Source organism: Lolium rigidum, chromosome 5 (assembly GCF_022539505.1).
Source record: "Lolium rigidum isolate FL_2022 chromosome 5, APGP_CSIRO_Lrig_0.1, whole genome shotgun sequence".
Classification (NCBI taxonomy): domain Eukaryota; kingdom Viridiplantae; phylum Streptophyta; class Magnoliopsida; order Poales; family Poaceae; genus Lolium; species Lolium rigidum.
The window spans coordinates 214,018,497-214,032,976 of NC_061512.1; the positions used below are offsets into that span (position 1 = coordinate 214,018,497).

The 14,480-nt window shown below is 45.3% G+C and overlaps 2 protein-coding genes across 2 annotated transcripts; both read left to right on the top strand.

Annotated features, from left to right (window-relative positions):
* Positions 1-5,664: 5,664 nt before the first annotated feature.
* LOC124651901 (zinc finger protein 2-like) lies at positions 5,665-6,087 on the top strand. The gene has a single exon (XM_047190918.1). The coding sequence runs from the start codon at positions 5,665-5,667 to the stop codon at positions 6,085-6,087; it is 423 nt and encodes a 140-aa protein (XP_047046874.1).
* Positions 6,088-10,209: 4,122 nt separating this feature from the next.
* Positions 10,210-13,816, top strand: LOC124657047. The gene is made up of 2 exons (XM_047195676.1): positions 10,210-10,645; positions 13,461-13,816. The coding sequence occupies exons 1-2, from the start codon at positions 10,210-10,212 to the stop codon at positions 13,814-13,816; spliced, it is 792 nt and encodes a 263-aa protein (XP_047051632.1).
* Positions 13,817-14,480: the final 664 nt, after the last annotated feature.

Below are 14,480 nucleotides of genomic sequence, written 5' to 3' on the forward strand. Positions count from 1 at the left end.
TCGGTGATGGTTTATCATTTTTTGCGTGAAAAGTAATGGCTACAAGAAATCGGTGGTGGTTTATCATTTTTTGCGTGAAAATTAATGGTTACAGACAAATCGGTGATGGTTTATCATTTTTTGCGTGAAAAGTAATGGCTACAACAACTCGGTGATGGTTTATCATTTTTTGCGTGAAAATTAATGGCTACAACAAATCGGTGATGGTTTATCATTTTTTGCGTGAAAAGTAATGGCTACAACAAAGGGAATCGGTGATGGTTTATCATTTTTTTGCGTGAAAAGTAATGGCTACAAAAAATTGGTGATGGTTTATCATTTTTTTGCGTGAAAAGTAATGGCTACAACAAATCAGTGATGGTTTATCATTTTTTGTGTGAAAAGTAATGGCAACAACAAATCGGTGATGGTTTATTATTTTTTGCGTGAAAAGTAACGCCTAAAAGAGTTTATAATTTTTAGCGCGTGAAAAATAATACAGAAAACCGCCCTTTAGCATACTTAGAGGGTGCAAGCTAACCGCCGACAGAGAGAGAGAGAGGGGTTATTGCCCGTTCCCTAGATCATACGATCAACGGTCGGCGGACACGATCCGCGTGACATGGGCTAGACCAATCAGGGCAATGTTGCACGTCTGCGAGAATTTGTGAAGGGAGAGGGCAAAACTTAGTACTATCAGGAAACCAATGGCACATAAGTAGTAAACAGCCTAAGGGATTCAAATTTGAGATTTAAAAAATGGAAAATGAGTGTTTTGTACAATGATACCCATCTTGGCCTACCTCAAACTATTTGCAATACCAATATACATCAGTGTGAGAATTGTTGCCTCATTTATACAAAATATGTTTTGGGGGAAGCTGTTTTGGGAAGGGCTTATTGTGGAAAACCATGCACCTTCATAGCTACTAGGTGATTTGAGAAGTGGCAATTTGTGGTAAAACTTGATTTATCTATGATTTATCTATGATTTCAGAAGTGGCAATTTGTGGTAAAGACTCCATGAGTAAGTGCCACTCTTTTTCGGATTTTTTTGCACATTAAATGACTCATTTAACTAGTTAATCCCATTTGTTGACTCTCTGTTGACCAGCCACTTGAGGGTAAAACTGAGTATATTGCACATGCCAGTATTAGCACTCAAGGGGAAAATTGAGCACACACAAAATGCTAGTATAAGACTCGAGGGTATACCTGAGTATATCTAAATTTCCAGGGTTAGACTCGAGGACACGTGCAATTGTTGACGCGTAGACGCGGGTCGCGGTGGAGAAGTCGAGACGTGCAATCGTGGACGCGTGTCGCGTTGCGTGAAGTCCAAGACGTGCGTACGTGCAACTGTGGACGCGTAGGACGCGGGTCGCATTAACCACCCCTCGCCTTTATAGATGCCTCCTCGCACTATCTCTGTCACTCTCACTCGCTCACGCATCGCCAACTCTCTCACGTACCATCATCTTCTCCAAAGCAAAAAAACCCTCTCCCTCTCCCTCTTCCTCTTCCGGCGAGATGGACAAGGAGAATGCCAATCCCATCGTCGACGTAGGCTCGAAGCGCGACGCCTCCATCTTCGGCGACATACCCTCAACGGTCGTCGCCGCCGCCGCCGCCGGTGCATCGGAGGCTGCTGCCGCCGGTGGCGGTCAGATCCCGGCGGGATGTGACCCATATGAGCCGGTGTCGTACGTCCCCCCCCCGAACCCCTACGACACCTCCCTGGAGGACCCATGAAACGAGGTAACTACGGTTTGCTTCCTTTTTTGTTCCCCATTCCTTTTTTGTAGATGGATCTGTAGATGGATGAGTATTGGGCTAATATTTGCGCCGATTTCATTCCATTTTGTTCTGATCACTTCTTGATATCGTTTAAGATTTGGGGTTCGACCGTTCGGTTAATTTATGCAAGTAATAATTGGATCTCAATCAGTTAATTTATGAAAGTAATCATTGGATCTCAAACAGTTATTTTATGCACTAATCAAAAGATATCAACCGTTTAATTTTGCAAATAATATGGAATGTGGTCAAGTTCAGATCTGGAATGTGTTCAAGTTCAGATCTGTAATATGTTCAAGTTCAGATCTTTGCCTATGATGAATCGTTGGGCACAAATTTTTACAGGGAGGGTTCAACGAACCATTGCTGTGTACAAATCTGTTGTGCATGAGCTTTGGTTCGCTAACACCTTCTCTGTAGATATATAATCATGCCCACTCTAACTGAGGCTGACTATGCTTTTCCTAATTTTTTTATCATGCACGTTAGTCATCGTTGCAACTCATTCACTCATAGTTTCTGTTTGATATGGATCAGCTGTCTGGCAGCGATGTCGGTAGCGACGAAGAGGAGGAGGACGTCAAGACTCTCCAGGTGCTGCGGAGGCTGCAGGTCGGCCAGTACATCTCCTACTTCGCCAATGATGTCTACAGGTGCCCCTTCTGCACTAGGAGACTCGGCGGCACGGACTTCAACTGCGTCGTCACGCATGCCGAGAACATCGCCAACACCTTCCCCAAGGTCGGCACGACGGTGAACGTCCACTCCTTCCGTGCCAAGCACAGGGCGCTCGGCATGCACCTCCGCAGCTTGCAGTGGGTGGAGATCTCCGCCCGGGCGCATGCCTCTGCTCAAGCCAAGGATCCCAAGGGGAGCAGGAGCAACAAGTGGAGGCAGAACCAGATGGGGTAGGCGGAGTCCTGGACGTGTGCTGTTGCTGCCTCCTATTTTGTTGTTAGCTAGGGATCCCTTGTTGTTATGTTAGTATGATGGTGCTGTGAAGAACCTGTTACTATGTTGGCTGCTGTGTATGCAGCTTATTATCTAGGGAGGGATCCCTATTATCTATCCATATTATCTATCCCTATTCTACTATATTTTGTTGGCCGTACTTAGTTTTCTCGATTTTTTATAACTGTGAATTTATCGTACATTACCCTGAAGATTTGCTTCTAGATTTAACTACATACATATGGACCAGAGGGAGTACTAGATTTGCTGCCATATTGGGCAAACAACGAGGGCCAAAAGGCACAAAAAATTGAAGAAAGACAGAAATGCAAGCTTCTTTAGATTTGATACTAATTTGGTTAAAAGGACAGAGAGAAAGAGGGGAAAAAAGGTGCTCTTAATAATGCCAATTTAGGGCCGAGAGAGACAGAACCTAGCTCCTGCTCACGTGCAACCAAACGCATCTCGTCCTGTCCCACGCGGTTCCTTTCTACCAGCCCCACGCGACGCGGCCCCACAAGTGACAGAACGGTCAACTAAACAGGAATCCTGCCGTCTGAGCTGCTTCTGCGGGTTTCAAACAAGGGCTTGGGGAAAACTGAGGAAAAACTAAGGAGCTGGGAAAAACTGAGTACAACTAAGGACTTGAGGGCACGAAAATAGAAATCCCTTCTTTGTATAGTTCGTTTGTTTGTAAGACTATAAACCATAGATTTATTTTGTATTTTTTTATTCCTATTCTTCATGCAATTCAGAAAGGAAATTTTTTATGCGGTATGATTTCATTGAAATATTCGGTTGTTTCTATGACTACTTTGCTATGTACCTGATGCCCGGGCATCAGGAGCTTGTGGGCGCATTCCATTTTTCTATGGGGTCCTACAAGAGAAACATGCATTTCATCAAGATATACGAGATGCCATAGGCTACACGGAAGACTCCATGTACCAGTCCGCGTTTCAATAAAGGGAACGGAGCCGTCCCTGCCCTCTCCTTCGACCGATCCAACCTAGCCGGAGCACATATTTCAGCGCTGCTTCCGGATGCCAAGAAATTTGTTGTTTGCTATTCTCGAAGGTCCGAGGGACCATGACTCGTACTTCGAATGCAAGGCCAACGTCGCTGGTAAGTTTGGCTTCACTTCATACACAAAAAATGTGTTCTGCAGCTATTCGTATGTTTTCATATGGAGTTTCTGGTGATCTAGTTGATGAGTACTTGCTCTTGAGAGATACCACATGTACTGAGTTAATGTACAAGTTACGTAAAGTTGTGATTGCGGTGTTCGAGGGTGTTTTATCCTAGAGAGCCAAATGTTGCAGATGCTGCATGATTCTTGTTGATCAATGAAGCAAAGGAGATTTCCTGGGATACTTGAAAGCATATATTGCATGCATTTGTGAGTAGAAGAAGTGTCATTTTGCTTGGCAGGGGCAATATACCAGGCATGTGGGTGGGTGAACTATCATTCTTTAGGCTGTTGCATCACAAGAACTTTTGATTTGGCACTCTTTTTCTACACAATAGGTTCTCACAATGATATTAGCGTGCTCTAGCGCTCCCGGTATTCTGTGAGCTTGCGGAAGACAATGCTCCAGTGGTGCACTATGATATCAATGGCCATGCATACAACAAGAGCTATTATCTAGCTGATTGTATCTATTCTGATTAGTCCACACTTGTGAAGACCACCCTGCTAGAACATGGAGCACTGAGACCATGTGGGAGGTGATGACTGCTTATGTGATCATGCAAAACATTATTGCTGAGGATCAACATGATGATAACCTCCATGACCAAGAATGGTAATTTTGGGTGAATTGGTTGAGCTGAAGCCCGGGCCCGCAACATTTGGCCCATTCCTCCATGTGCATCATGAGATCCGTGATCGCCACATCACCTTCGACTTCAAGCATACTTGACTGAGCATCCGTGTGGACACTAGGAGGAAACTAGCAATCATCTCATGTTATATTATTTCTTTTAATTTGCTTTTAAACTATGTTGCTTATTTGGTTGTGAACTATTTAAATTCATTTGGCTGTAAACATTATTGCTTTCATTTATATTTTTACCAACCGGGTAAAATAGCGCGGACCAAATGGGTATGGCCGCTAGATCTACCTCGACCCAAACGAGCTAAAGGAGGACAACATAATTTTTTTATCCACGGCCTAAGCTCAATAAATTGAAAAACGTACATTTTATGTCTAAAACAGGTAGGACCGTTCCAGATGCCCTAATGTTCTACAAGATCTATGCACTAATTCACCAATCGCGTCCACCGCCCATACGCGATTGCGTGGGACAACGCTACCAGCCTAGTAGCAGCAGCCTAGCGTGATCCGATCTGGGGCGCGGCCTGCCTGGATAAGGCTCAGGCTGCACATAAATTACTGCTTAGAGACAAAGAGGGGCTTAATTAGAAGCGACAATCACTGCCAGTATAGCTCCATGGCTAGCTAGCCATAGTGCACCCAACTGTATCTTCAGTAATCAGCAACATGATAACCTGCATACCGGCTGTGTGCAGCTTGGCCATTATATGGAAATGATGAGTGCACGTACATTGTTTTTTTCCGATAGAAAACGCTTTATTATTTAAAATATTTAAGCATTATTATATGTCGAGGAAGAAAGGAGGAAACGCGTGTAACCGTGTTGGCCAGGCGATTTTCCGTTGCTACAGAGGTCGTAGCAGTTGGCCGGAAACGTACGTACGTGCGCGACGGCGTCTGTCCAAACCAGTCACTACACCGGCCGGGCTCCACCATTTCGATCCCAGTCGAGGAACAGTACGTGCAACACTCCGTTAGGTGCACAACGTGCTACCTGTTTATTTAATATATACAGCAACCTTTGCTTAGCACCACAATTTGATAGGCTCTCCTCCTCTCTCCCTCACACACGCACTCCACTGTACCCCCTGTAACTGTAATGGAACAGCGAAACAGTGAGCGGGAGGACGAGATCGATCTCACGCTCTCGCTCGCCCTCCACACCTCGCCGGAGCCCAGCGGCTTCTTCCTCTGCGTGTACTGTGACCGCAAGTTCCGCAGCTCGCAGGCTCTGGGCGGCCACCAGAACGCGCACAAGCACGAGCGCAGCGTCGCCAAGCGCCGGCGGGAGATTGCCGCCGCCACGCGCGCGCACGGGACGGCGCACGACGAGAGGCCACCCGGCGGCGGTGAAAATTTCTTCTTGTCTGCGGCTGGGAAGGTGAGGAGGACCGAGGCGCGCAAGGCTGTTTCTGATGCTCTGGTGCCTCATGGCATGGCGCGCAAGGGCGGTGGGAGCTCGTCGCAGTACGGCTACGGCGCCGACCGCGATGACGAGGTGGACCTTTCTCTCAGGCTATGATCGGCCTGCTAATTCGTGGCATCTCCAACTTTACTTGAATAATCACCCGCTAGGTAGCTAGTTCATTCGGCATGCCAAAGTGATCTATTTTCGGTTCAATGTCGAATGAATTGTTTGTTTCCAGCTCTTGTGTGTGTTGAATCGATATGTTCTTCTTAGCTATAGCTGAGTCTGTCTCATGTTATTATGGCTTAGCCACAGAGTCACGGTGATTTACATTTACCTGAATGGAACACCAGAGATTTCGTGTGTTCCATATTTGCTCTAATTCGCAGATTAATTGGGTTCGGGAATTTTTTGGTTAAGGCTCATGGGAGGATTTCTCAACCCCAAGTGATCTATCGAATTGTGGCATATTCCATGTGAGATGTCTCGTTACAAAATAGAATACGGAGTACATATATTTATGTGCTCCCATCTCCTGAAACCGGCGATCTTACTGCTTGGCCCACCAGCCACATTCAAAACCCTACTGCATCAACACAGTTCACATTCAGAAGTCAAAACGCGCCCCTAACGAGATAGGAAAGTAATCTTTCCAAGAAGGGAAATCTGTAGTAGCGCAGGTGCGCTTTGCGCACCTTTCCACTTTTTGATTTTTTCTTTTTATATTCCGTAAATTATAAAATATTTCGATTTAATTTTTCTGCAAGTCCCTAAAAATTAACAAATAGAATAGGAGGAAAATAGTTTGGATTTTTTTGCAATTTAAAATTTAAAATTATTTTAAATTTCAAAATAGATTCTTGAAATATATATATACGTAATGACATAAAAATCCAAAATATTTTTCCTAAATTCTAATTGTTATGTTTAAGTGATCTGCAAAATTCCAAGTTCAAAGATTGTTTGATGTGAGAGATACAAAAATGAGAAATTTGTCTGAGAGAGGAAAAAAAAGCTAGCACGAATCTTGATGCAATATAGACAGTACGAATACGGGTGCGCGCTGAACACATGCTCTAAAAGTCCACTCTTCTTCCAAGAAGATAGGAAAGAATGTAGTACATACCGAGACTCTACCATGCAGAGAAAATGCATATTTCTTGATGGGCCCGCAACAATATTTTTGTTTGACTTTAATTGGCATATGAGGAGGCAAACTCACAAGGTCACTTTTCTACGTGCGTGGAGTCTCTCCATCTCACGTCGTCCCCGTCTGGAGGCGGGGAGGGAAGCCTAATTTTCCACCGTCAGGCCCCTCACTCATCTTTTCCCATCCCTCGCCGCTGTCAAAAGGTTGCGACCGCGCAAAGCCTGGCCGGCGACGGCGGGCTCTCCTCGTCCTCTCGGGCGTAGGAGTCGGTGTGGGGCGACGACTTCGGGCCTTGGCATGCCACGGCCGATGAGCGCCATGGCGTGGCAGCTCTTCGCGGCAGCGGTGCGGCGGACGGTGTACAGGAGGTGTGCACCCCAGATGGCGGCTTTCACTTGATCTCTTGGTGGAAAGAGCGGCGGGCGGCGCTTGTTATGGAAGCCACCTCGCGGCGACCATGATCTGCGTGGCGGTGGGGTTGCTAGGGATCAATTTGGACCCATGGGTGTCGGTCAGGGCTGGGCACGCCTTGTTCATCGCATGTTTTTAATTTGTTGGCGGCTGCATCGAATTCCAGTTTGTGGGGATGTGTGACTGGCGGTCAAAAACCTAGCCGACTTCGGTCATGACAGATGATGGCGGCGTCTTGTGCATCGTTAGTTGTTGAAGACATCGTCAATGCATCACTCCCCTCCCCGCTCAGGCTGTTTCGGGGAAACCCCTAGATCTCTGTCTTCCGGATCGGACATGGCGACGCTCGGCACCAGTCTCCCTCCTGGGGCATCGTTTTGCAGTAGCCGTTGGTCGAAGGGGATAGAAGGTGGAGCGGTGTTCCATCTACCATGTCGACGACAACGAGTCCCGATGTCGTGGCACAGCGGGGCCGCGGTGCCGGACGCGTTGTGTTGTACATGCCCAGGGTGGGGGCGTTGTCTGGCGTCATGGCGGCATCGATGGCAAGCCTATCAAGGGTTATGAAAATCTTTGCCTTGAAGATGGACCAGTGGTTGATGGTGATGATGGCTTCTATGGCGTGTGCATGAGTTAGTCGCTAAAGAGTCTACTAGACCAGATGAGTCTCCCGTTTTGCTTATTTGGTGTCTCGAGGTATGCGATGTTCCCGCTTTCTAGTTGATGGGAGTTTTTCTTTGTTTCTCAAAAGGAATAATTACATGTTGACATGATCTTCACTCATTGTCGTTTGTAGGTATTGCATGGTGGCTTCAGGTATTTTAATATATTTTTTCTGACATTTGTTGAATAAATTAATAAAAAAATTGTATGCATCTTTTCGCCGCAGAGGCCGAGGGTACTCCAGCACAAAAAAAATGTATCATATTTGCATCTAGGTTCAGAAATTTCTCTCTCCACAATAACTATGCTTCTTGGTCAACACCGACATCCGAAAGAAACCGTGAAGATGCTCACATGATAGTCTAAACCACTCTATCCACCACCTCTTGCCTCCTCTATCTTTACAGACGGCAATCTAGGTTCCCACACCTCTGATGTGGATGCATCGGCAGGAGGGGGTGATGACCCCATTCCTACACTCGACTTTGTAGTTAGGTCCCTAAAGTTAGGGTTCGGTCAACCGGCAATGGCACCATGGTGGTGATGGTAGACCTACACGTACTGTTACCACTTACCATACTGTTACTTCGAGAAATGCTACTTGCAGGCTTGCAGCCTTGCAGGAAACACGGATAAAAATGCAACTTTTTCGACGGACGAGCAAAGGTTACAACTATACTTCCAGGGAATATGAAGTAGGTAAGTTACTGGGTTTTGCGTCAGGAGCTGGTGGGCTCTAAGCCCTTCGAATGCCTTCTACCCAGACGTGCATTTCAGCTAGCTACACTACTCTCCATGCCCGTGCATGTTCCTCTTCCTTTTACCTGTGTTCTGGCAGGGTGATCCGGGCCGCGGCTTGATTGCATAAGCTTCAAGCTGCGCCAAATTTACCGCCGAAAGACAAGGGAGCTTATTATGCAGCGAGCATCTTCAGCAACCTGAAATATACTGGAGGGAGTAGATACACAGGGATGTAAAAATACATACCGCCTCCAATTCATAATAAGTTTCAAGCTTGATTGGATAAGCTTCAAGCTGCGCCAAACTTACTGCTGGAAGACAAGAGCTTATTATGCAGCGAGCATCTTCAGCAACCCGAAAAACAATATATATTGGATGCGTGCAACGTAGTTACACAGGATGTGAAAATACATACTGCCTTTTGATTCATAATAAGTGTCGTTGTTTAAGTTTAGTTTTAGGGATTTGCTAACTCTTAGTTAGCTTAGAACTAAGTTTATGCTCAGTCAAATCCTATACCATTTGGTTTGTACCGTTTCGTGCATATGAGTTGCAAGTTACATTGAAATAAAGTTTTTTAGTTGGGGTTGCAACTGAGATTTTTTCAGTTAAAAGTGAGGATGCAACTAAGAAAAATAATCCATACCGTCAGATTTGCTTTGTAATTCATGCTAGTCATGAGTTGCAACTGAGATTTGATAACATTATCTGACTGAGAACGATTAGTTCTCAGTCGACTGAGAAGTGAGGATGCAACAAATAAAAATAATCCAGACCATTATATTTGCTTTGTGATTGCTAGTCCTGAATTGCAACAAACTGAGATCCGATGATATCATCTGACTGAGTTAGTTCTCAGTTGACTAAGAAACATTCACACCTTTATTTTTAATCAAATTCGAACTAAAACCATGATATGGATCGGTGGAAGTACTATAGGAATGGTCGTTTAAACATGCAATATATCTGAAAACCAAAATTTCGAGCACCGGCCGAGATTTAGGTAGCCCTTATGCATTCCAAACCATGTTGACCAGGTGATGTTCCGTTGCCACAGACGCCGTAGCAATTGGCCGGAAACGTGCGCGACGTCCTCCGTGTATACCACTACCACATCGGCCGGCTCCACCATCTTGATCCCAGTCGAGGAACAGTACGTGCCGAGCTGTTTATTTAATTATATCCATCCTTTGCTTAGCACCGCAGCTTCATTCGCAAATCATTGGCTCCCTTTCTCTCTCACACGCACGAAAATGGCATATACTCCTGCAATGGAACACCTAAACAGTGCGCAGGAAGATAAGCTCGAGCTCAGCCTTCAGCTCACCCTGCACACACCGGCGACGGCGCTGGAGTCTGGCGGCTTCTTCATCTGCGTCTACTGCGACCGCAAGTTCCGTAGCTCGCAGGCGCTCGGCGGCCACCAGAATGCGCACAAGCACGAGCGCAGTCTCGCCAAGCGCAGGAGGGAGATCGCCGCCGCCACGCGCGCGCACGGGGCAGTGCTGAACGAGAGGCCGCCGAACAGCGGTGATAACTTCTTGTCGGCCGCGGGGAAGGCGAGGAGGACGGAGGCGCGGAAGGGTAGTGCTTCTGCTAGTGTGTTGCCTCATGGCATGCCTCGCAAGCGCGGCAGGAGCTCGTTGGAGTACGGCTACGGGGCCGTCGACGGCGCCGACGAGTTAGACCTGTCTCTCAGCCTCTCAGGTTATGGTGGCTATACTGTTCGTATCCATCCTCTAAGCTAGCTATCTGGGTATGTCGTCGAGGCCTCGCCTTGTTTGTTTCAAGCTCGTGTTTTGTGAGAATCGGACTGTTCCTCTTCTAATTGCATTTGTCTGATCGATGGGAATTCAGTGAGACAGTCCAGTGATTTACATTTACAGATTTGTGTGTACCTTTGCTCTAATTTTCTCGGAGATTCCTCAAGTGGTACTCAAATTGTGCATATTCCATGCGACATCTCTCGTTTTGAGTATCTACACCCCTATGGATCCAACTGAAGGTGTATGCTTCGCCGGTTATCACTTGTGCCACTTCGAGAAACTCCACTGTTCTGTAAAATATCTATTCCGTAAAGATATATTTCATAGCAATTTACAAGGATTACAATTTGTATGAATTCACCCTATATATAAAAGTCGTTCGACCCAAGGAATGAGAGTATGAGACCTAAAGGTTGCTTTCCAGCAATACACTCATATACTTCACATGTTCTCTAATATAGAACATTTTAGCAACGTCTTATATTAGTAGTGAAAGGAGAGAGTATGATTTATGCAACAGGTTAGGCCTTATAGATATTTTGTTTTGAGCAACATGAACTTTCTCCCTCTTGGAAAAATTTATTCGGGGCATCTGTTGAGCCAGTTTCATATTAATATTCTAGTGGACTCCCTGATCTGTTCCACTATAAGGCGTAAAAATTAGTCAAATAACAAAACTTACTAAGTTGGATCAAATAATATAGAAGAAAATATGAACGTATGCAATTATGAAAACATATTTTATGGTGAATCTGTTTTTGCTGGTTTGATATTGTAAAGGTTCTTATTTGTGTATACAAACTTGGTCAAACTTTGAAGATGTTGAGTTTTGCTAAGTTTATACTCCTAAATTGTAATTTTGGAATGGAGATATTGTTTTTCTGTGGGATTTTGTAAACCCTGGAATCAAAAAACCTACATTTTTCTGTTTCTAAAATTTAGAACCCTTTAGTTGAAAGAGGCCTAAAAATTAAAGTGACGATTGGATACAATATTTCTATGTAAAATGATGTAATGTTACTATTGTATTAAACTTATCACAGTCGTGCTATTTTAAGTTTGAAATTACAAAGTTATCACATATGTAGAGAATGGATAGAAATCACAAGTCCTTACTCAATGTCTGCGTGCATATTTTTTCAATTTTAAAAAGGATCCATATGTGTGTACCCGTGCTGTCAAATTTCCTTCCCTCAGAATACGCCATTCGTTCTTTTGTTACTCATGACATAGGATTCATAAACAAATCTAGATTCTTACATACAGGCAACCACAACAAGAGCCCTAACATCCTAGACAGCTCCATACAATGCGGAGATGTATATGCTCACCATGGAGTACTGTTAAACGTGAGGTACAAGATGTTTTGGGTGGAACTGGCTCAATGTGGCGTGGTCTACCACATTATATAAGGGTACCAAAGGGTATGTACATATACATGTTATAGTTTCGGAGTATATACAGTCTAACAAGTACTAACACCTGAGTACGAAATATTTATTTGCATTTAACAGGGGTAAAATAGCCTCAACACCACCATTGTACAATGTAAAGTGCAGCACCATGACTCGAAATTCAACATGGAAAGTGCTTCATACACTCCGATGAACCCCGGTTGATTTCAGTCTACCTCAGCCCCTGACTCCATATCTCGAGTCAAAGGTCGAATCAAATACTATATGGAGCACTTGTAAGTAGTTAATCCATATTAATTGGATTGGATTTGGTGATAGAATGTCTACATAGAAATGCAAAGTCTGAAAATAACATAAGAAAAACTCGGCGACCCAGGAAGCGATCAATCTAAAAACCTCTATAGGAATGTGCCCTCCCACCATGTAGTGACTTGTTGCTGGCAATTGATATAATTAGTTGATGGTTGCATGAAAGTATTTGTTATCATCTATGATGATGTCTTGTACTGATGTATGAGTGCACACATACGTTGGGGGATACATGAGGTTGTCACCGTTGCAAGATGATATGAAGAGGGACAGCTGGAGCTTGACAGAAACCATGTCCCAATTCTTAGATTCATGTTATATTAATTCATGGTTAATCAACGGGGGATATAACTATGGAGACCTTTAAACTTACTGAGGAGGTTGGACTTTATGTCTTAACAATTTCCATGTTTGCTCTTAACTGGCCTTGGGATCGATAACTAGAGGTGTAATTGCTCATATCAATGGTTGCATCTACCTATGGCTCCTCTCTAGAAGAAAACACTAAAAAGACTATACTAAGCTTCAGTAATTGTGACAACCACACAAGTGAAATAAAAATTTCCTAGAGTACTTACTCCCTTGAGTTACTTCCTCTTACTCCACTTCATATCAATTTACTTATCTTGCATTAGTTTTACTTTTTGCATTTTATTTTTCAGCCTTTATAGTTTAATAGTAGAAACCCCTTCACATATACGCACACTATAGATCCTAGTTTTGCATAGAAGGTCATACAAGTGGGTTATAGAGTTTTAGAGAATAGATAATTTACCTTCAGCTTCTCGTGGGATCAACACTCAAATACTTATCGAATTGTACTGCGGTGATCACTGCACTTTGGGGTTATCACCAAGGCATAAACATTGCCGGAATGAAGCAGGCATTGCCCTTGCCACGTCCACAACGCCGATGCCACTCATTTTACGTGAAACGACATGGTCGATCGCTGTGCAAAAATTGTTTGTCTCTTATTAGATGTACCCTACCTCTTTTGGAAAAAAAGTCTTGTGGGTACTATGAATCTGGCAGGGAGCAAGTTGATGGCGTTCATGGAGTTCTTGGGCAACCTTCCTCAAATACTCTTGTACTTTTTGCTCATCCCCGCATATAGGATCTTGGCTAATGAAGAGCCAAGAATGGCAGAACATGATGTCTTCTTTGTCGTTGTAGCCAGCATTCCTTTGGCTCGTTCCCTTCTTTCCAACGCCGCCGATCTCGCCCTCGGCTCCGGCCCCGGCCTCAGTGTCACCCTCCTCCAAGGCATCGCACTCGACATCGTCGAGCACAGGAGTGTCCTGCTCCAATGGTTGGCCAAATTGGGAGAACAACAACACCCCGTCGATGGCATACCCTTGGGTCTGGGTTTCGGTCCCAAGGCCATCTAGGATGAAGCCGCCACCATGGATCATCTCCTCCATGCAAACCTCGTCGTTGTAGGCGTACTAGGCATATGGATCATCGTGCATCAGTGGCCTATAACACATGAGAAAGGGGATCAATGTTGGACAAGCATAAATGGTACATCAGTGTCGGGATTGGCCATGGCATTTCCTCGAATAGGTTGCAGGGAACGGGCATGTTCTCCGGCGGGATGGCCCAAGCCTTCCAGAAGGAGGGGCTGGCTCCCGGATCTCCTTGGCGACCCTGGAGGCGTCTTTGGCATCTTGATGGGCTTTCTTCACCCGCACGATGGCGCAACGGTCCTTGGGTTTCTTTGTTTGCACCGCCCTCTCCTCCGGCTTCTGCTCTTTCTTTGGCACCTTGGCCTTCCCCCCACGACCGCCGATGGCGGCCCGCTTCGGGGTAGGCTTTGTGGAGGCCTCTTGGACAGCGGGAGCTCCAGTTGGGGCGGCTAAGTCGACGTCCATGATAGCGTCGGTGTCCATCGCAGGCAAGGGTTTAGCGCGGGTGGGTCATGTTCTATGCAAAGGTGGACAAGAAGCACGCGCGCGGACATGTTTGCTGTCCATGCAAACGCATTCTCTCCCCAAATTTGGGGTCGCAAATGCGTTAGAGCGAACACTTTCGTCAGCCCACTGGCCTAAGGGT